This window comes from Strongylocentrotus purpuratus, unplaced genomic scaffold (genome assembly GCF_000002235.5).
Source record: "Strongylocentrotus purpuratus isolate Spur 01 unplaced genomic scaffold, Spur_5.0 spur5_scaffold_6, whole genome shotgun sequence".
Taxonomy (NCBI): Eukaryota; Metazoa; Echinodermata; class Echinoidea; order Camarodonta; family Strongylocentrotidae; genus Strongylocentrotus; species Strongylocentrotus purpuratus.
Genome location: NW_022145612.1, coordinates 12,491,556 through 12,514,422, shown reverse-complemented (window position 1 = coordinate 12,514,422; position 22,867 = coordinate 12,491,556). Strand labels below are relative to the sequence as shown.

Here is a 22,867-nt window from a genome sequence, read left to right as displayed (position 1 = left end):
CATAATTAGTCAAATAATATCCTGTTGCCACAATGCCAACATAAAACTATGAATCTTTGTGTACAAAAGCTTATTTACGAGGCACAGGTGAATGTCACAAAGGGAAATCAAGTTTTAAATATATTTGTGTCTTTTCATTTTCTTTTAATCCGGCATTCATTATGCAGTTAATTACCAAACTCAAAATCATACGATATTTATTAACATAAAAATGGAAATAACATGAAAATCCCACCCCATACCGGTAGTTATCCTTCATTTTATCTTTAATTCCTCTATGGTAGCATGAACGAGCAAATCAAAAACCTATATCTCCTATCATGTCTGTCTGATTATAACAATGTTTATGTCTGCGTCAGGGGAGAAAGGTGTATCACAACAAAATTCATGCATTAAATAAAATGAATGCAAATGAATGCAAATGAAATACTGAATACATTCTTATAGTAGTCTTAATACTAATAGTGATTTTTTTTTTCTGCACAAGATAAGTTTTCACCCATGAAATGAATTTAAATTCCCCCCTCGTTCACATTCTGACAAAAGTTGTAAGAAGTGTACGGTAAGACCATATGTTAGACAGTTTCACTCCATTTCAGAAGAAGAGGTACACCTGTGTCTCAGAAACTTTATAAAAAAATTGTGAAATTATAATCGGTAGAAGTATGTTTCTTTTTTGATTCACTAAGTAAATCTGTATTGATAAGAAATGAGATTTGAACAGCAAAGTAGATCCAAGGCAAGTACAGCCAATGCAATAACAAGTACTACAGGAAGTTATTTTCTTTTGAGTTCAACATCTAATGACCACGATGCACTTCAAGCACATAAAACATTTCAAAGGTTCAGATAATACATACAATTAAATTTATAGAATGGTAACGTAAAGTGCTAATGAGGAATTGATATATAATATGTATTTGATGTGCAAAAATGGTGAATCCTGTTTTCCAAAAACAAAGATGAAATGGTGCCAAAAAAATGAGACAAACAGGAGAACTTTTTTTAAAAATTGAGTACCGGGAAGATGATCTTCTTTTTCCAATTAGTAAAGTTCACAAACTAAGCGATTTAACACTTTCACTATTTTCAGAACTTAGTGATTCTTAAATATATAACAGTGATTTTAATTCTTACAAATGGAAGCCAACAATTTTAAGCATTAACAAGTTTTGAGTTGGTCATCAATTCTAAGCATACTCAATAAAATGCATTTTTTTTTTACATAACCGATGCCTAACATTTACTGGACGTACATCTGAATTGTATTTGTCAATATGTTCTTTATGATATTCTAAATGTTAGAATATAAGGTTTCACACATAGCCAAGGCTGAGCAAATGGCCGCCTCTTTCATTCACTGCCCACAATGCAGCATTTATACAAATTTTCATAGACGCAATAATGATAAACATTGATAACACAAGTTGAAGTCCCACTGAACAACAAAACTATATATATATGGCCATACAATTGTTGCTTATTTACATAATGTACAAATGTTTCTACATGTTGAATTCATTCAATTAACATCAGGCTGATCTGGTGTATACATTGGTTTATACTTAGAGGGGTGGAATGGATGTGGTGTTTTTGTAGATATAACAAGGCTTCTCCAAGTCAGTCATCAGTCGATGCAACATACTATTCAACTTATTTTATTATATGCTACCAGAATTGCCTTGTTTATTCCATTTAGACTGCCTCAGGTTGAAAGGCTGAAGTTTTCCTACAAAGGATCAAACAGTTCCTGTGTTGAGATACACACATTTACATGATCTTTTCAATTTAAGTCAGAGGTCCTATGCTTGATTTATCTAATACTCCTTAACATCAGCCAAAAGGTTTACAAGACACATAGTACACAAGGTAATACAAAGTTTTGGTATGGGGGCATGAATTTGGTTCAAATGAACATATTGGAAGCATTTGCGATTTTACAATATTCAATGATCATTGTCGCGGTTGAAATCGAGTCTGAAGTGATGGAATTTTAAATAATAAACTGGTTATGTTGGATAGCTCCCTCTCAAGGCTGATATTACTTTAGCTTTGAAACAATGTTTCTTGACTACAATCGACCGATTTGCTATTCCCGTTTGGAAATTATATATCAAAACTGCATATTCTGAGATTTTCATGGTCGCAGCTACCACAGAAAGGCCTTAGGCATTATTTGAAATTTTTGAAATTTAGCGGGAGCACCGGTAAATTTTGATTATTAAAAATTCTCGAAAACAGAAGTGTTTTAGGGGCTAAATTGTCTAGTGCTTATAATACATCCATTGGGGCATTTAAATATATCAAAATTTTAAAAAATTACTTTCCATCCAATTTTCAAAATTTCCCAAAACTTTGCATTACCTTTAAAACAAGTGATCATGATATTAATTACACACGAGGGTATTCTCTTCATAAAAATGCATCAGAGTATCCCAAAATTTGACCGAGTATGGAATGGTAATTAAAGTGTCTTAGGGGGCTTACACGAGGTATAACTGAGAAACGACCGACCGACTGACTGACATGAGACCTCGACTGTGTATCTCCAGGATTTGACTTCTCATCTTCTCATCATTTCATCTTCACTCACCTTGTGGATAATCATACAACCCACTCTCCTAGTCTGTGCAAATGATTCCACATATGGCTTAGAATAATATCGTTGTCTGCCGATGACTCTATTGAACAGATGCACGCCAAAGACACTTGCATAAAGAATATTTACATTTCTTGGGGTCGGTAATACAAATATTTAGGCTTAGCTTTCATTTCTTCATACAGTTAGTAATAAGCATGACTTGAGTGAGATACATTTATAAGGATTACATACAACACAGAAGCACCTAGTAAAGTGATATATAATAAGGAAGCTGCAACCTGTTTAAGTAAAAGGCTGTATCACCTTTACTCGCTGGACTCCTGCCTCTCTTCATCATCATCATCAACATCATTCTTTCACTGTCCATGAGGCTGCTTCAATGCAGCATATCCCAAACAAAATATAAGGCAGTTTACATGAAATCAACAACTATACTAACATATCTCTGGTCTACAGTCTTCCTTCTCTACAATCCTAATCCATTTCATTCATTACTGATAAATTAGCTACTCACACACATAAGCATTACATGCCAATTAGTTCATTTATTATAACAGGTTGATGAAGCTCGACACTTGGAGGGAATGCAAAAGAAACTGTGACATCTGAGTTGGTGATTTGTCGCAAAGAAAGTACAGCAACGATCAGAATTTGGTATTAAAGAGAAAATGTACCACAGCATTCAGGTGTAAATAGAATAGTCAGTGTTTTTAACACCTTTTTCTTTATTACATAATATTTACATACTGTTCACAAATGTATTTCAATTTTAAATCACATATGTGCTACCCCTTTAACTCAAAATGATAAACCTTATGTGACCATACTAAGTTTCTGCTATGTGAAAAAGGTTTCCTTTGGATTATTTTAGCATTTACTCTAGATATGCAACATGCGTAATGTTGGCTTTAATACTTTTTAACTGTGACCACTCTACACGCTACGCAGCATACGTGTACATATGAAAGCACTGTGCAGTAGTTCTGCTCACTAATCTGCGGATCACAACATTTTTGCAAAGTGATTTTTATTTTAAATAACACTTCCTACTGTGGAGTATCAGTTTCTTAACCATAAGATGTTGCAAATTTGTATAATTTTTGTTTTTTAAACTATATGTCACAATTTCTAGTGCACATTTCGATTCCTCATGTCTTGGGAACATCAGCTTTGGTAGTTCCAGAAGGTGGTCTTGCTGCACTGGCATGCAAGTCCTGCTGCTGTTGGGCACGCTTCAAGTCATTCAGGCTAACTTTCCTTTCATCCAAAGCAGGTCTTGCCGCTGTTGGCTTACTCAAATCTGCAAGATTCTTGAACTTGTCATCAGCAAAGGTGCCTTTTCGCTTGCCTGCCTGTTGCTGCTGCTGTTGCTGGGATGCAGGTGTTTGAAGCTGTGCTGCCACAGTTTGGTCGGTAGGAATCACATCTGTATTATTATCAGCTGGCCTGGGGTCTGTGGTCGGGTGATCAACTGCTACCCTATTGTCAATCTGCCCATGCAGTTCTGTATTTTCACTTTGGTAATTTGGCTGGCTTAGCCCACCAGGCCTGGCTTCCTCCAGTCTCCTTTCCACCTGACCCAAGTCTGTCTGAGCTTGGTAGCCTTTTGAAGTTACCGCCTCAGTTGCCTCACTATTCATTGGTACCATTCTCTTGGTGAAGTCTATTTTCTCAGTACCAGAGCCGGTCCTTACATGGGATGGATAAGGATGAACTTGTTGTGTAGGAAACGTTACACCTGCATTGTCTATCCCACGAGGGAGCTGCTCTGGAGACCTGTTGATTCCATTCTGTATTGACTGCTGGTCCTTCATGTCCATAATCTGCATTGCACCTCCTGCTGAACTCATCCACGCATTACCAGCTCCTGGTCTTGGCATGAATGCCTCAGGATTAGGGGGTCCCATTGGCTGGTTGGGATTGGGGAAAAATGCTGGCTGAAACCCAGTGTTGGGTTGAGGAACAACAGACTGGTAACTGACACTCCTTTTGAGTCCTTGACTATTGGTATAGGTCTGCTGTGGGATCATCTCATTGCTGGCAGAGAAACGGGGGTGCATGGTGGTAGGCACTTGATACTGAGCACCTGTCATTGCAGGTGCAGCACCTGGCATGGCTCCTTGGCCAGGCATCTCCACACCAGCTACAGGTCTATAGGTTACCATCCCTCCCTGCACAGGAACCCCCATGGAAGACATGCCTGGTACGGTAGGTGGGCTGGTGGTACCCTGACGGAATCCCCCAAATGCAGAGCCTGGCGCATGAGTGAAAGGAACTCCCTGGAAGTGGTTATAGGGAATAAGATTGCTACTGGGATGCCACATGCCTTGGGGAGCAAAGTTGCCTTGAGGAGCAAAGTTGCCTGGAGGAGCAAAGTTTTCTTGCATGGGGAAGGGTACCATGCTGTACATGTTGGGTTGATAGAGAAGCAAGGGACTCTGGGGCGGTGTTGTCTGCGGATAGTGAGCTATAAACTCCTGCATTTCACTACGATGTCTATGGAGTATCTTAGCCCTCTCTTCATCTTGCCTACAATTTTAAAAAGAAAAGAGAAACACATACCTTCATGTTATAATACCTGTATAAGCATCTATCTCGCAGAGCATGAAAAAGTGTTATTTTCAAAAGACTTTGTAGATAACATTGTTGCATGAATGAAAACTCCTGAGAATGTAGAACTGTCTCATCTTGACATAAGCAGATATACATTAAATAACATGACTACAACTGGAGTCAAAATAGTTAACTGATTCAAGATTGGTACATCTGTTTTGGCCTTTCCATTTTGCAGGATTATAAATTAAGTCTCATAATTATATACAAGAAGAGTTATTCTTAATCACACACAAATTACAATTTCAATCTAAGTCAAGAAAATAAGGCCAAATTATTTAAATGTGCAGTAACATAACTAAATCAGGTTTGAAAAACACCTTTGCAAATATTCATTGTCAAAGTATTATATCTAAACATACCAGCATGGTGCTAAAGTGTATAATTACTGACAAAACATCTCTTTCACTGTATCTTTTTTTACCTCCACTCGTTTTACCTTTACCCAGAGCAAAAACCTGAGATACAAACAATGCTTAATATCTGTCTGTCCTACCTCTTTAGAAGCTCCTGGAGTTCCCTTGCAGCTTCAGCTTGAGATGGCTGGACTTGACCTAGATCAGCCTACGATTGATAGAAATAACAAAATATGTTTAACACCCATAGTAAAAGTTCTCTTTCACTACTTTCCTTCATGGCAAATACAAGCACAAATTTGATAATCATATTTCACCTAAAACAAACTCTTCATTCTACAAACTTGAAGACCCTAGAATATTTTGCAAAGTTGGGTCCATACATAATAAGTGAAGTTAATAATCAAACGCAATGAACCATAGTAATATATGATACAAGCAATTCCTATTTGGCTTATTTATTTATTTTCCTTTTTTGTCACTTCATGAATTTTGCTGCAAAACATAGCAATAAAAGGATCTTTCGAAATATCTTCAAGGGAGGTAATATTCTAATAGTTATTTGCCACACAAAGCTTGATTGAAAAATCCCTCCAAACTCGAAAGTTAATTCTGTATAATTAAACTACAAATATGTAATCAATTATGAAATTCAGCATATATCAATATATATTTTTTCAAAAGCATATTGCTAATGATGAAAGCATTGGAATATAAAATGTACTTCTAATCAAAGTTATAAACGTGTTACTCACATTAGCAATGGGTCCTGGAGAAGCTGATCCAACATCTGACAAAGGGGGTGTACTTTGAGATTCGGGCTGGGCAAACACACCCTGGCCTGGCCCAAATGGTTGTCCAGGAAGACCTGCTGATTGCTGCAAAGTTGGACCTTCTGGTGGGAATGAAGGAAGCGAGCTTCCATCTGATGCGATGCTGTCTGGAGTATCCCGTTCACTGCCAATCAGGCTGCTCTTACGCTCAGGCTTGATGGCCGGTCCAACTGATATATCAACAGCGGGTTCATTTCCTTGCTGAGGATGAGGAGATGGTTCCCGATCTGCCTCTTTTATGGCAAGTGATGCAGTGGCTGATGGTAATGGAGGCTGTTCTGCCTCAGGTTGTTTCTCAATATCAGTCTGATCATCCTTATTAGTTTCAATTGAAGCTGTCTCAGGAACAGACTGTTCGGCAGAGGTTTTTCCTTCAACAACCGAAGTCTTGTCTGAAACCTTGTTAACTTGGAAACGGCTAAGCTTAACGGGAGAACCTGCCGATGGTTTTGCAGTTTCTGCCACATCTGCTCCCTCCTTGTCAATATTTTTTTCAGTCTGGGATACCAAATCTGAGACCACATCTTTCACATCCTGTGTTGCTGTCTCACCAGATTTCACCAGGTCACTTTTTACAGCGTCTCCCACAGTACATGGAGCAGGTGCTACTGTAAATCTACCTTTCTTTTCTTCCTTTCGTGCAGGCTCCTGGTCTTTGTCCATACCAATGGCAGGTTCTCTGGAAGACTTATCTCCAACTGTTTCTGTTTTGCTGCCTGCATTTCCTTCACTGATCTCCTCCTTTGGTTTTTCCTCAGTCACTGCTGCTGCATCCTTCTTGTCTTCTACAGATGACACAGAAAAACGGGACTTCTTTGTTGGGCTAGAGGCTGGCTTAGGGGACACAGGCCTAGCTGGTTGTTCGATTTGAATTTGATTTTCTTCTGATTTCTCAGGCACAACCTGCACAGAATCCTGTTGGGGATCTACATAAGGTGTTGTTTGAAAATCTGGAACAGGTTCACTTGCTGGACGTGGCAGGTAGTTATGAATGGGTAAACTCTGGGCATCCATCAAGGATGCTTTCCTTTCATCTTGGATTGGATGAAAGACAGGTGCTAACATATTTGAAACAGGCTGTGGAGTCAGGACAATATTTGCAGAGCTCTGGCTGTTGTTTGGTGTGGTCAGCTGGGCAACACTCACACTGACTTGATTGTGATAGGGTACATTTGACTGACCCTGTGATATTTGCTGCTGGAGCATTGTTGGTGGTTGTGAAGGAACTTTAGCTGGTGTTTGTTGCTGGTGTGGGTTAGGCTTTTTGTGTAGCTGAGATAGTTTGTGATCAAGCTCTTTAAGACGAGCTACACCTGCAACCTGAGCAGCTTTAGCTTGAGACTGCTGTGGCTGTGCCCCTCCTGCGACACTCTGGGTGGGTGCTGCAGTTGAAAGAGCAGCTGTAGTTTGTGGTTGTTGATGAGGTTGTGCATGAGCCTGACCTTGCACAGATGTTGCAACTTGCTGACCAGGTTGTGTTGGTTGAACTTGTTGCAACTGCTGTGGTGGAATCTGTGCTTGTTGCCCTCCTTGCTGAATAGGTTGAGTTGGTTGTTGTTGCAGCTGTGGCTGAACTTGGTCCTGGACTGATGGTAGAGGTTGTTGCTGCATTGGTGGTTGTTGTTGGTGCATTGGAAGCTGTTGTTGTGGTTGTTGTTGTTGCTGCATTGGGGGTTGCTGCTGATGTTGCATAATAGGAGGTTGCTGCTGGAGCTGTTGCATTGGTGGTTGTTGGTGTTGCTGCATTGGTGGTTGCTGCGAGAGGTGCTGCTGCATCGGCATCTGTTGCTGCATGTACATTTGTTGAGCCTGTTGGGGGTGCATGTACATCTGGGGAGCACCAGCCTGTGTTGCCATGGGCACGAAAACAACATTTCCTTGTGAAGATAGCATAGGCATCATGCTGTACGCACCCATCATAGGCATTCCCTGCATCATGCCTTGATCTGGGACACCTGCTTGGCTTGGATAGACAGGTTGTGGTGTTCTCAGCTCCATTTGAAGATGATGACTCTGCTGGACTGGCACTTGGCTAGGCATGTTCTCTATGGCTGCTGGAGGAGACTGGTTGGGCTTAGGACGAGTCTGGTCACTGTCTTCACTACCCATCTGCTGAGGCTGATTGACGATTAGAGGACTACTACCCTTCCTACTGAGGGGTAGGTGCTGGTTTTCAACAGGTCTCAGTTGCTGCTCACCCTGCTGTGACTCTGCAGTCAGATGCTTACCAACTGCCATCTCAAAGCTTTGTTGGGGAGCATTCTAATCAAATAAAGAAAGAAAGAAAAAGGCAAAATTATAAAATATTCAAAATAAGGACTTGTGATGTAAAAAAAAAATAATCATTAAAATACAAAAAAATTAATTACATGCAATTATTCAAATATCACTTCAATGCAAAAATCATCAGCTCATGTACATGGCACATTAAGTCAATCATGTTATTCTTCAAGTTAGATCAAAGTGGTAGTAGTAGCTCCGATTAAATTCTACTTCTATATATAATGCTAACATCATGCTCTGTGTATACAGAATATCATAATTTCACAAACAAACATTATTCACATTGCCTAAAACAGGAAACCACTACAAGTATCTACTCGAAATTGAACATCACAGGCATATTATCTACATGTAGGTTAACTTGTCACAATGCTCAATGTTTAAGTTGAACATGGGGAACAATACATTACATACCAACAACAAAATACTTGATATTGGTATCTGTGATTATCATGAATTAGTTATGCTTCATTTCTTTTTTCTCTACGTGTGTACAGTATAGTGTATGAATATTTCCAGGAATATGTTTCCATAGAGAGAGAAAAAGGAAAGTGAAATAAAATTGGACAAGGAATTTTAGGGGTGTTTCAAAAATTGTTGTAGGGTAGAGCAGGTTGCAGTTATTGACGAGCAAAGCAGAACTACCTCATCCCAAATAATGCCACAGAAAAACCCCGAGGGCAATGTGTGCCTAAATAGAGGATAATCTTGCTATTCTTATAAAAATGAACTTTTTGGTGGCAAATTGTATGAAGAATATTCTTTATGTTTGAAACATAAAAATATATATGAAAGGGAAAGTACATTCTCATCAAGTCTTGGTTCTAACATATAGAGAGTATAGGCGAGTATAGGAAGATACTCATGTCATCTTACTGCACTCTAAAAGGTTAGGAATGTAAAGAGGAGAATGGAATGCAAGGTCATTAGGAATGAGAAGGGCTTGAAGAAATAATGATGTAATAAAACCATTCAGGCTGCTAATCATACATTCAAACCAAATGGGATGGAAGAGGGAGAGGGAGAGGGAGGGGGGGGGGGGGGGGCTGGTAAAAAGAAATTGTCACTCCAAGGCCAGCTACCACAGCAGTCCAATTTGCACATAGCAAGGAAACTCAAAAGAAAATCTGAGATAGAGAGCCAGTCCCACCAACCCACCAAAGAGGGCCAAGAAAGGGGGCTGAGCCTTGGGCTTGAAGGATCAGATATTGGTGAAGCAGGTGAGTAGAGAGCTGGGGACCATACCAATTGCTGCTGAGACTCGTCCCCACTGGGAGGGGAGGCATCCGACGAGTTGACGGCTGTGCCGGGGCTTGGTGGAACCACCCCTTCCTGAAGCTGCTGACTGGTGATGGTACCGGTATCGTCTCCCACGGTAGAGGATGAGGGACCTGGCTGGAGGTGGAGGCCTGGTCCTAAACGTTTGGCATCCTCCATCACCTTGAGAAGCTGCTCCTTGAAGAGGCCTGCATGCTGCTCATGAACCCACTTGGCTACCGTCTATAGAGAGTGGAATAGATGGAGAGGTAATGATGTACAGGAGGAGGGCAGAAGAAAGTGAGAATAGAAACAGTGAGTAGAACAGAGACAGGAAAGCAAATAAAAATGAGAAAGACATAGAGAAGGAAAACTAATTTATTACACAAATCAAATATTTTCATATCATGGCATCAATATGCAAAAAATTAACATAGATAATTCCACTACATAGATATTAAAACTACATGTACATAGATATTTCAACTAAAACTCAAGTAAAATGGTTTTCTCTATTAAGATCTTGCACCAAATGCCTCCAGGATTTTACCTTTCTCTATCTCACTAACAAAAACGTGGATTCTTAGTTTTAATATGCAATGCATTCTATGCAGTGGAAATAGGTCAAATTTCAAATTAAAGTCCAACAAAAGGAAAAAACTTGAAAGAGGTGATGGTCATATTGCTCATAATTCCTTGTCCAACAGAGGTGGCTCCAAACAGACCCAATATAAAAATCCAATATTCTTATTGTTATTTCGCATTGTGTTATTTATTTCAACTGTCCTATTTCATTCAACCTCCTGGTACTCTTGTGGCATATCTTGTGATATAAATATAAACTATACACACTCTCACAATATTTTGATCAAGGTCTCACAATCTTTCCCCTCAAGAGCTGCGGATCACATGTCCCAAAAAGTAATTGTATTTTATTTTAGGACACCTGTGCTGATGCAAACTTGATAAAAATAACAGTGCTTATAAACACAATGAGGCTGAATTTTATGGATCTTTTCGTCTCCACAGACCTCAGAAGTTTTTAATAATAGCACTCCGTAATTATTGACAGAAGAATTCATTAAATATTGAAAGAAAAGATATCTACATAAAGACAAACTATGACAAAAGAGGTGGATAATTTCCCAGGATGATAAGAGATATTTACCATGCAGAGTTAAATCATCTCTTTAGCTATAAGAACTCTTAACCTAACCAGGAATTAAAGAGAAATAATGAAAACTGAGCAAACTGCATGTCTATTAACCCATGTTTTTTGTTGTTTTTATTTTGTGTTCCTCTTTGAAAGTTTACTAAGTCAAATGAGAAAGAGGCCATATAATTTTATTTTAAGAATTTATTTCATACCAGGTTTGACACAATGCCATCCAACTGATCATCTTCACTGAACTTGAAGACGATAGTGTCTCCCCTATGCGTCTCCAAGGAGCATTCGATCACTTGATCCTCGTCAACAGATATGATGCTAAGCTTAGGCCTCTTCTTGCTCGTTTTACTATGCTTCTTTTTACCCTGCCGCTTCTCAACATTCTGACTGCCTTCTGCTCCACTGCAATAAAAACAAACAAAAATTACATATGCATTAAAAAAAAAAAGGTTTGATCCTAACAGGCACCTGGAACATATGAGCCCCCAAATCCAAATCTAAGCCCCCCCCCCACCCCCATTTTTTTTTTCAATCTAAATTTCTACAGAGGACTCATGCATACAGACATTTGGAATTATTGAGTGGAAAATCATGAAATAGTCAAGATGGAACCCTGGATGTAGCATAGAAGATCTGTAAATATAGAATAACTTGAGTTTAAAACATATCACAAGTAAACCATAGCAACTTCATTTCCGGACCCTTTCTGTCCTATCACAATGCAGCAAACTTATCTTGGAATTCCTTTAGAGCACCTCAGTTACGCAGGCTTTCTTCAGAGCTTTTCACCTTACATTTAAGGTACATAAGGTACCTAATCATATTTGTAAATTTTGGAAGTAAAAGTGATAGTAGAATATCCAAGAACGCTACACTTTCAAAAATTCTCTTTTAAAGATTGTCTTGCGAAATGATTTAAGAGCTAGTCCAATCTGTGTTCAATAAAAAGACAACACAATAGTTGTGGCCATCAAATCTATCACCTATCAAAAACAAAAACAAAAAATTATTATGGAATTCAAGAGACCTATCATTTTAAATAACAACAAAAAGTCCCACAACATTCAGCGTATACACTTCAAATTACCAGAATGTTGATTGCTAGACGGGGTTGGACTAATAATTCATAATTTTGACAATCACTATTGACTGCTAGCTATATGTGATGTTTGGGGGGTAATTACCTTTCTTCTCCTGTCCCAGAGGGGTAGGCGCTGGCTGCATCAGTTAAAACATCCTTCCTCTCAAGACCAGGTGAACTCCATGCCTGGCCATCACTACCAACCTGCTCAACAACAACAAAAATAGAAAAGTAAAAGACAAATGTTATAAAAGATGCTAAAATATTTCAGAAATTTTTTAAAAAGCTGATTTGTAGGTGAAAAATACAGGTTCAAAATGGGTGTAAGATTCCAAATCAAATCTATTGAAACCATAGGAAGGTAGATAACTCGGTCTTATGAAGCTCAGCAAATTTATGATATTAGCTTTTGGGCAGTATTAAGTGATAGCACGAGAGCTTTTTTGCTGAAAAGCATGTCATCCCAACTTGAATATGAGAAGGAAAGTACAAATCAGTTTGTGGTCTCATATTGATAACAAGTACCGTAATTAACGGTGTATAAACCACACTTTTTTAACGCCGAAAAAAATTCAAAGTCGGGGGGTGCGTCTTATACACGGTACACCAAATTTTTTTTTTTTTTGAAGGGCGAAAAAGAGGGGTGCAGTTAATACACGAGGGCGGTTTATACACCGTTAATTACAGTACTATTGAATAGCGCATTTCAAGTTACAATTGACTGATTGAAGAAATTGCCAGTGTTCTTTTATCCGATCACTTGATCCAATCACATTACTGCATGTACGCAGCACTCTCCACTCCATTGAGAGTATTCAGGACAGCTACCATATTCTCATAACATTTTGTCTGTTTGAAGGCACAAGGTTGTTTACTCATACACTTTAACACAAGTTAATGCAATTACGGCTCCAAAGGAACACCCTAAACATACAATGCTGTTATCTCTTACAAGGGTTTAAAAATTGGTTCTGTTTTTTGTCTTTTGTTCAATGTTATCCCAAACTTGGAAATAGTGAAACAATGTACCAAGCACAATCAATACAGTAGGATGGAGATATTTTCTAGATCAAAGACTTGCTGTACAAAATGACCCGATGACCTGAAAAAAACAATCGGATAGATGACTAAGAATAAAACATGAATAGCAGGCCAGCCAAATCTTACAAACTTTTGACCTATTCCTGATCTCATGCAATTACCTCCTTTTGAATTAACCCTAATTATAACATACAAATTCCCCCTTAGAACTAATTTCAATGAAGGTCGTTTCTATATAAAGTGTCCTTGTGAATATACAAGATAGGGAAAGGCATTGCGGAGAGGAAATGAGGAAAGGAAAAGAAGGAAAGGAGAACTAGAGATATACTTTGATGAGCATATGTAGACACTCGCTGACCACTATATTAACGAGTCAACTTGAGGAAAGAAAGTTTCAACGTGTTTGCTTCCGGCATCGCCCAAAACAAATGTTCCTAACCTTCTCAATATGGCATGTATCAATCAAGTTACTGTTTTAGTACTTGTCATTACAAAGTTAATTCACATCAATAAACATTTTGCATGTAAATGGACATCACAACATATGTTGAGCAAACATACCTCAAGGGCATTATGTAACCTTGTTATACACAAATAATGCGTGATTAGCGTTTAAAATTATAAAGAAAAAAAAGAATAAAAATTCCAGAGTCTGTACTTGGGTGCTCAAAATTTGATTTGTCATTGTTTCTTTTTTTTCCTAAAAAGGTGTTGGATGACTGAGCACAACTGTTCTTGTAAAGCATGATACATCGTTATGCCTAACTGCTAATGATGAGAAAGCTTTTTAAGTTGGTGATTCAACGCCATGATGCATAAACTGACAAAGCCTACAGGTGTAAGTAAAATTTATAGTTTGAAAACAAAATCGCAAGTTATCTAACTTATTAGGAATGCATTATTTCTTATCTATAATATGATTTGATCATATAGTCAACTTCAAAATCCATGTTTATAACTGTAAGAGACTGAGTCGCCTAATTGACAAGTTTTCATTGTGAAATGGAGTCTGCTAACATTTAAATGCTGCATGTGAAATGGGTCTTCAAGGAGCAAGGGATTAGAACATGTACAACTCCCAACGTGTTCCGCCAGGTATGTGTAAGCCCATCCATGGAGGTGTTGATGGATGCACATTTCTGGTTCTGGATCTAAATTTGGAGGTGTATCCAAAAACATGGCCGGCAAAGTCTTCACTTTTTACTTCAAAGCATGCTGCACCTGTTTGTGCCTATGACACAGTGCATGGAGGAAATTCAGTCTACTCCCTCGATAAGAATAATACACACTCAAGAATGGAATACACTGCCTCCAAAGCAGATCCAATGGCTTATGAAATGTATTTAAAACATTGATCTGGTTGAGACAATTGTTGAGAAAGAATTAAGGATGCCCATGTTGACAAAAGAGATACCAAAATATTGCTCTGAGTCAACAAGCTAAATGATAGGGAGAAAGGGTTCAAGTAGAGTGCAATGATCTTGTACATGACATCAATGTGAAGAGTTGAGAACAGAGGGACAAAAACGTCTCCACATGAGCATGAAACCCCAGACCGTCAGTTTCATTTGTTCCTGATTATTAAACAATTTTTATCTGATAACTAGGGACTTGATAAATATACAAAACACTGGTTCTTTTAGCCTTGTGTATGAAGGAAAATGGAGAAAAAAAAATCCTGACAAACTAGTTAATAATGCCAGGCCTGTCTCCAGGGCAATATAGCCAAGAGCTTAGCTCTAAACAAGAAATCTAATAACAAAATTGTAAAATCATGGGTATATCAGGAAATATTATCAAGTAATGAATCAGGTTTAATGGTCTTTTAACTCTTATACAAACAGATGTGGTATTCTAACTGCCATTTTTAGTATGAAAACAAAACAAATGAGTGTTAATGTTCACTTCCTGTTCGACTCGTAATAAAAAATAGTTCATTGAGGAAACGAGACAAGCCAACACTGGACAATGATTACTAGTATGATTAAGCAAATATAAATATCATAATATAGGATTTCCCGGCCAAATTCGCGAGTTTGTCATTCGAATTCATTTGTCTTGCGTTCAAATTCGACGCTTTTAGTGCTGTCAGGTATATCTCGGGTATATCTCGGGTTTATATTCCTTTTTCTAGATTTCAAATCTATGAAGTTTTCGTTAGAATCTATGTATGTTTCATTCAAATTAATGAACAAAGTGCTTCTTTCACTATTTGGTCATTCAATTTAGTGCAACACGATTTTCTGACATCGCGACGGTGTACTTCTAGCATTCTAATTCATTTGTTGCATTCAAATTAGCACTTTGTGCACTTAAATTGATGGTCAATATATATTTCTCGTTTCTTACACACTTTTTATAGCTCTTTTTTTTTCTTTCAAGATTGTTTTTTTCATGTGTATTTCATCATATTTTAGTTTATGGCATTTATAAACTTATACTTATTAGATTTGTCTGATATTCATCGGCATTTAAGTTTGATTGTTAAGGGGAAAAACTAAATACTTGCATCTGCAGACTTGATGGTCTCAATATGTTTATACATTTTCATGCAAGGAAATTGTTTGTCTTGTGTTTCATCATAAATTTATCATAATTTCAGTCATCATAATTTCATTATGGAGGTCGTGTACAATATATAGGGGTAGAGACTAGAGTCACACAATTTTAACCAAGTCTTTAGCCATCGATGGCGAAGGGAAATGGAGAAGTGATAAGTAAACTATGAAACTCTTTTAGAAAAACAGAGGGGTGTGCTAGCTAGTGTGAGAGACGATGTAAATTACTTTTGTAACATTCAAAGTCTGTATTTAAAAGGGGCGATTGAGGGTACCCCCACCTTTCCTGGGTATATAAACATGTCCGTGCAGAAATGCCATATATCCCTTGATTTCGCCCCTTCTTTACTTAATGTCTGACTACACCCATATGCATTGTACTGAAAATGAAAAAAATTGAATAACAGAATAGACCCCAATGGCAGGTCCTGGATTTTATTTTATTTTTTAAACTGTAAACGTGTGGTGCATTTCTTCCCCCTAACATTCCTAACTTGAATACAAATATTTCGAATACGAATGACAGGTGTTAATTTGAATGATAGAAATGACGCCTCGACAAATGACGATTAATTTGAATGCTAGTTGAGCAGTTTCTAAATTGAATGACAGATCTATGAAATCCTTCGACCAAAATCCTAAATTAAATACAAGATCGGGAAAATTTAATGATAATTGGCATGGCAAAGCTGATCTGCCCTAACTTAAATGCAAAGTAAATGAATTCGAATGACAAACTCGCGAATTTGGCCGGGAAATCCTATAGTATAAAAGAATGTGTAAGGTCTTCAAGCTATATGCTTTCCATTTTGATTATGTTTGTAGAATTGATGAATGCCGAGCTACAACAGAGTGGACGTAATTTAGACTCTGTCCCCTTACAAAGGCCTCTCTAAATACGTCATGCCAATAATTCGGGCATTAAAACTTGCTGATCCATATACTAATATATGTGGGAGTAAATTCAAACCCAATTTTATGCTTTCAAACACTCAATTATTCAATGGTAATACTACTCCTAACAAAATGTAGTAGTATTAATTTACCGGAACTGCATTGTGTTTGCATGCATTCTGGCTGAAAAAGTCATTCAATTATGGAAATCTCATAAAGATCTCTTGATAATGAACAAAATACTTACAAGAGCTCTCATGCACAGCAACATTATCTTTACACATTTAAACCATCGCTTTCTATATCTTCGCATTAGTGTAATCACATCATTCCCCTTGAGGCCAGCTTTTACACTCTAGCATTGGGATAAAATTATGTAAATCCTCATTTGAAAAAAATAAGCAGCAAAAAACAGAGAAGTACCAGGGTGCATATCTGTGAATGTATGAACAATTAGCAAAGGAAAGAATCATATAATTGTAGCATACTACAATGATTGTGAAATGTTGAAATTCCTTTGTCCCTTTTATTTTGAGAGCATCTCCAATTCATGCAACGTAAATATGAATTATCGGAATGGGACAGTATTTCAATCTAAAAGCATGGTCTCTGCTGTTTCAATACATTTTCTTCAAATGTTAACAAGAAGAGAAGAAGCTGGCTCATTTCTCTAGATCTCAGCAGTAGTATGACTGGATGAATTTCACAAAAACACAATATAACCCGACCAAATATTACTGCCTAAATAGACTGATCAGTAAGAGAATGGAGATGAGAGTGTGAATGCTTTTTTACACCTTCGTACTCTCTTCAGTTACCTGTGACTAAGGAGGAAGTGGCCCAAAATGGCTACTCCAGGGGTCTCTGTACAACAAGGGTGGATTTGTGAGGAATTACTCTTAATAACAACCTACAGGAAAATGGAAATTAATTATGCATTTTGTATCCTTTTGCGGTGGAATATTTCTAGGTCTCTAACATGGTTATATAAACATTAGCTGTTTTCCTGTCTTAGAAGCAATGACAAAAAGAGGAAATTTATCACTTCATGATAAGAAATAACAAGGAAATTACTTTGATGGATGACTAACAGAATCCTGTACTAAGTCAGTTTTCATTTACCCAAATTTATTAAAAAACAGTACAGAAAACGGAGCTAAAGAATTTTATGGCTAAATGAGAAGTTTCAGTTTGAGTTGTACGTTGGAATATCCACATGGCATAGTGTATAAAAACTAAATCCTTCTCTAGTTGCAGGATGAAAAAAAATGTCCTTTAGAGCTTCTCAACAAGAAGTACGACAAGATATTACTTGTGCAAGGTTACGGATCTATTCAAATACCAGCAATTCGTTTTGATTGTCCATTTCTTAGAATATAACAATGATTAAAACTTGGCAACAATCCTACAAGCTGGATTCTGATTCTAGAAAGGAGAAAATAAGTGATCGGGAAGGCTAGTATATATATATCTATTCCACTTTTCAGATCATCTGAATCCTAATTCCTCACCTACATGCTATCCTCTGATACACACTTGAACCGCTCCATTTTCTTACTGGGAATACTTATTTAGAGTTCCTTTCATTGCATTGTAAGACTCAGCAGAACAGACGCACAGACAGTAACTGATAGTCGTGACATTATATGTGATTTCTAACAAATTCAAGGGGAAAGGTTAAGTATGGGCCATCGAACACCCATTCAGTTGCATGGATTCTGTTTATTTATTTCTTCATTTCTTTAAATTTTTATTCATTTATTTCATTTTGTAGAACAATAACCTTCTTGAGTTGCCTTGAATTGGTGCGAACATATGTGAGCTCATTATTGATTGAGACTACAGCTGGACACATTAAACGGTGTATACCACACACAAGGTCATATTAGAAAGCTCTCAAAGCATGACCGCACCCATTCTTGCAATTCCACACCTCTGAGTAGAGTGTGTATTGGCTAGGTGGCATGCACAGTAAATTTCTCTGAAGGTATGCTCACTTTTTTCAATCCAATTCTATGCTTTTAATCAGTCATTGCAGAAAAAGTAAGTCTCGTGCAGAGCCTAGACTAGGCTAGCATTCTCAATATCATGTGGGAGATGCCTTGTTATGCACGATTTTGGATATGTGGTAGACAAAACAAAAGAGTCATGGATTTCTGGGCACAGTCAGTATTAATGGGACTCCACTGAAGTAAGGAAATTAAAATGGCATGCATCAACACACGAGTAATCCAATAATGTCATGCATCATTAGAACAGGTCTGCCATGATGCTGTGTAGTGTAGTGAAAATGCACCAAGCCAAATAATATAGTACAAAAACATGTCCATGACCTTGTGTGTTGCAGTAGTCTTTTTTTCGGCCGTGCTAATTGGTGTCTACTCTCATATTAACAATTTGAAATAAAGAGTGACATAGTAACAAAAAATATTAGAGTAACAAAAAATATTAGAGTAACATGATCTGAAAGGGGAGGCAAATACTTTTTTTTGTCACTCACATCAGACTAAAACTTGTATGTTAATCTTAAGTCCCGTTCATGACCTTCTATGTCATGTTTCATTTTGCTCCATGCAATAATTTGATCATGTTTTCTGATCAGACTGATAACAGTAAGTTCTTGATTAAACGACAGGATGCAAGTTCACACTTTTAATTGCAACATCAACTCTACTAATTAGTAGGAAGATATAAAAGTTGCCCAAGTGCACATGTTGTCAAAAAATGCCAAGATCTTCCTTAAAGAGCCCCCCACCCTAACCGAAAAAAAGCAGTGGCAAAAAACAAACATGTATTACATCCTAATATATTAACAAATATCATTTTCATGATTAATTATATCAATTATTCCATAACTGAAATTAATTATGTCTTAAGTCTCTTTGTAGTTAATTTATATGCGCCACACAACACGTACACATCAAAAAGTGTTAACATCTATAGGTTTTGAATAAATAATTGAACTGAAAATAAACCTGCACACAAGGCTTTCACTAATAAAGTTTTCACCCCAGCTCAGGCAAATAAGGAAAGCAAAAACGTCCTAATATTAATTTATAAACAGTTTTCTTGGTTGATTTTTATGCAAAAACAGTGTTTACAAAATGGGTGGGAGACGAAGGTTTTAATCATGAATTAGCCTTTGAATATTGAATCCATCTTTAAACCCTCTCTTGTTCTGTTTATCCCGGGGTATGAAGTGAGTCATACCTAGCTTTAAAGGGATCCGGTAACTTTGTCTCAGATTCTGAAATAAAATTCTGGATTTCACTCATGATGCAATGATAATTATAAACCTTTAGGTCAGTCAGGAACCCCATGACATTAACAAGCCGATCGCATGTCTGATTATCAAGATATTTATGATTGAAATTACAAATTTTGAAAACCGTTCGCCTGACGGTTTTCATAACACTAAAGTCTATTGGGGAAAACGAGTATGGTAAAACCGGTCACTTAAAGATTTTTACTTTTTTGAGGCACTTCTTGATCATTTTGAAGCGTAATTTTTTTTAGGGCTTCAATATTACACCATATCACAGACACTGATAACAAGTAGGGCCGTGTATCTCAGATTTAACATTGTTAAACGATCCCTTTAATAATACCCTCTCCAGTCATTAAGCTTTCTCTCTCGCTCACCTTCATCTCTAACTCTCTTTGATGTCTCTTTATCCTTACATTCAAATCTCTATCTTCCTGATCTGTCTCTCTTTTTTTTAATCATACATGTCCTCTTAATATTGTAAATGGATATGATCGTAAAATGGCTAGATTCCAATTCTAATCCTAACTGTTTTCATATCAATGCTCACACATTTTTCCTTTATGATTAAGATTATAGTATGATTATCCGAATGTCTTTTCTCAATTATCTATTACTTAATATTCCCAAAGAAGTCTTCTTATCAAACTTCTCTCTCTTTCTACAGTTTCCCTAAATTCACATTTTTTTAATCATCTACTCTCATTTTCTTCTGTTTCTGTCCTCTTATCTCCTTCCTTTTTACCTTCTCTCTCTCTCCCTCTCTCTCTCTCTCTCTCCTTCCTTCTCCTGTGTTCTCCTCACCAACTCTCCCTCTTGAGCACGTTCTGTGGTGAATGACATGGCATTCTCTTTTGTCTTGGGGTCTCTTGGCACACTGTAATCATCTTCTCTCTAAATCCCCCATCTTATGCATAACCATGACACTTTAGCTGTGTCAAAAGTATCAATGCAACAGGCACGTACATCACAGTCCCAAAGTGAACTTTCTTTCTGGATCAGATTGGGAGGCTCCGAGAACTAAATGTTCTGTAACTGACTTTGTTTATATCTGTGTGTGATTTACTACCGAGGGGAAACATGAGATAGAGTGTATAATGCCGTGTTTCCGTTGAAGTTGAAAGGAGCCCTCATTGATGAAGAGCAAGGTCAAGGAAAGGGCAACAGGGGAGCCAACAGCAGCCAGCACATGCCTGCCAGAAGATCTGGTGCCGGTCAGATTATATGCATAATTGAACCGAGCACATGCAACATTCGTGAGCAATAACATTCACCCAGCAAGCATGGCCACACCTGTCTGAAGCTCATGCGTTGGCTGGCTGGCCAGCAACATTTAACTTGGAGAATGCCTTATCTCTGGCCCACAGCGCTGCTGCCTGAACAGCGCACAACATATGCAACACTTGTGAGTGATAATGTTTACCTCACTGGTTGCGGTCTGGACTCAGGCAAGGTGCTGGATGACATGATAGCAGTATGCTCAATATTTCATTTCCACATGAAACATAATCTCATTATATCTCTGCTACGTCTGTCTCATATTAAGTACTAGCCACCCCCCCCCCCCTTCCCTCAAAAAGAAACATGGGAAATTCTTTACCTTCACATGTATTATGTATTCTATTTCCTGCGGTATTAGAACCATTGTTAGCTTGATCCTAACTGTGTGGACACTATTTTAATTTTAATCCAGACTTCTATCTGAAAACAGTAGCACGGGTTGGAATTTAAATTGATTGACAACCTACTGATATGTCTAAAAATACTGACACCCATAGAATGATAACTTTGATGAGTTTGTATAAATATTCAAATATTCTAAATTATTCTTTTGTATAATACCTGGCCTAAGCAAAATGTAACCTCTAATTTTGGGGCTGGATTTTAAAAAGAGTTTTAGAACAGAGCTAAAGAAGTTCCCTCAACTTAAAAAGGCGACCACTATCGATCCAATGGGATAGCAAAAGAGGACATCATCTAGAGATTACTCATTCATTGTGCCCCTAATGCATGTATACAAAACAAAATATGGAAGAAGTTTTTGTGGTTTATATTTGTAAAGGGCAACATTCTACTTGTTAGAGGTCTCTGTAACATTCCGTGACCACAAAGGATAAAGACCGGTATCTTGGGAAGGTCTACCATTATTGGTTTGGAGCTTCTGCCTTCGGGCACCGTCTAGAAATATGCATGAAGAGGACAATAACCAGGGAATAGCCTGGGGATGAAGAGAAGAAGAGAGTTTGATGGACTGTCTACAATGTCACATTACACTGATTCACTGTTTCCTGCCTGATCCTCCCTCCTACTATGTCTACCCTCCCCCGTGATGGAACTTTCCATGAACATTGCACTCTCTTTCTCTCTCTCTCTCTCGCTCTCTTAATGTGCCTCTCTTATTCATGCTTTCAGCTTCTGTTTCTCACACGCTCTGTAAGGCTATCTATCTATCTTTTGTTTTGTACTGAAAGAACCTACCTTTATAGATGCAATGTCACAACAAATTAAGTTGCCATAGGATCGATAGAATATATGAGGGGACCTCTGTCTTGTTTGCCTCATGCTCTCGTTAGTCTTTCATGTGTTACAAAACCAATTACCCTTGCAATGCTCATGTCATGCTGGTCATGTTTAAGTATTCTCTTTTTAAAAGGAAGGGTAGCAAAGACATGGATTCCTGGTTGATTTTCATTAATTTCCTGTGTTTCTCATCCAGCTTGATGCTGTCAGGGGAATCATTAATTCTAACTGTCAGCCGGGATCAAACAAATATGATCTCAAAGAGTTATGAGAGGCAGATGTGCTAAATCCTAAGGAAGGCGTAAAGAGGACCAAGACTTCCTCTAGTCATAATACTACTCATACTAATCAACACTGCTGGCTATTGCCAATTAACCAGCATTACTGTCAATTACC

The 22,867-nt window shown here is 37.7% G+C and overlaps 2 protein-coding genes across 2 annotated transcripts in view; both read right to left on the bottom strand.

Moving 5' to 3' along the window:
* Positions 1–2,414: 2,414 nt before the first annotated feature.
* On the bottom strand, positions 2,415–10,219 carry LOC757105 (protein piccolo-like). Its single transcript, XM_030973514.1, has 4 exons — positions 9,933–10,219; positions 6,327–8,666; positions 5,712–5,779; positions 2,415–5,131 (listed from the first exon to the last, which is right to left on the bottom strand). The coding sequence occupies exons 1-4, from the start codon at positions 10,122–10,124 to the stop codon at positions 3,751–3,753; spliced, it is 3,981 nt and encodes a 1,326-aa protein (XP_030829374.1). The 5' UTR covers positions 10,125–10,219; the 3' UTR covers positions 2,415–3,750.
* Positions 10,220–11,306: 1,087 nt separating this feature from the next.
* Positions 11,307–22,867, bottom strand: part of LOC105446710 (transcription factor SPT20 homolog) — a 31,542-nt gene continuing 19,981 nt past the window's right edge. Inside the window, exons 9-10 of the mRNA XM_030973063.1 lie at positions 12,297–12,397; positions 11,307–11,514 (exon numbers count right to left, since the gene is read on the bottom strand). Coding sequence (XP_030828923.1) covers positions 11,307–11,514; positions 12,297–12,397 — 309 coding nt within the window. The remainder of the gene's footprint in view (positions 11,515–12,296; positions 12,398–22,867) is intronic.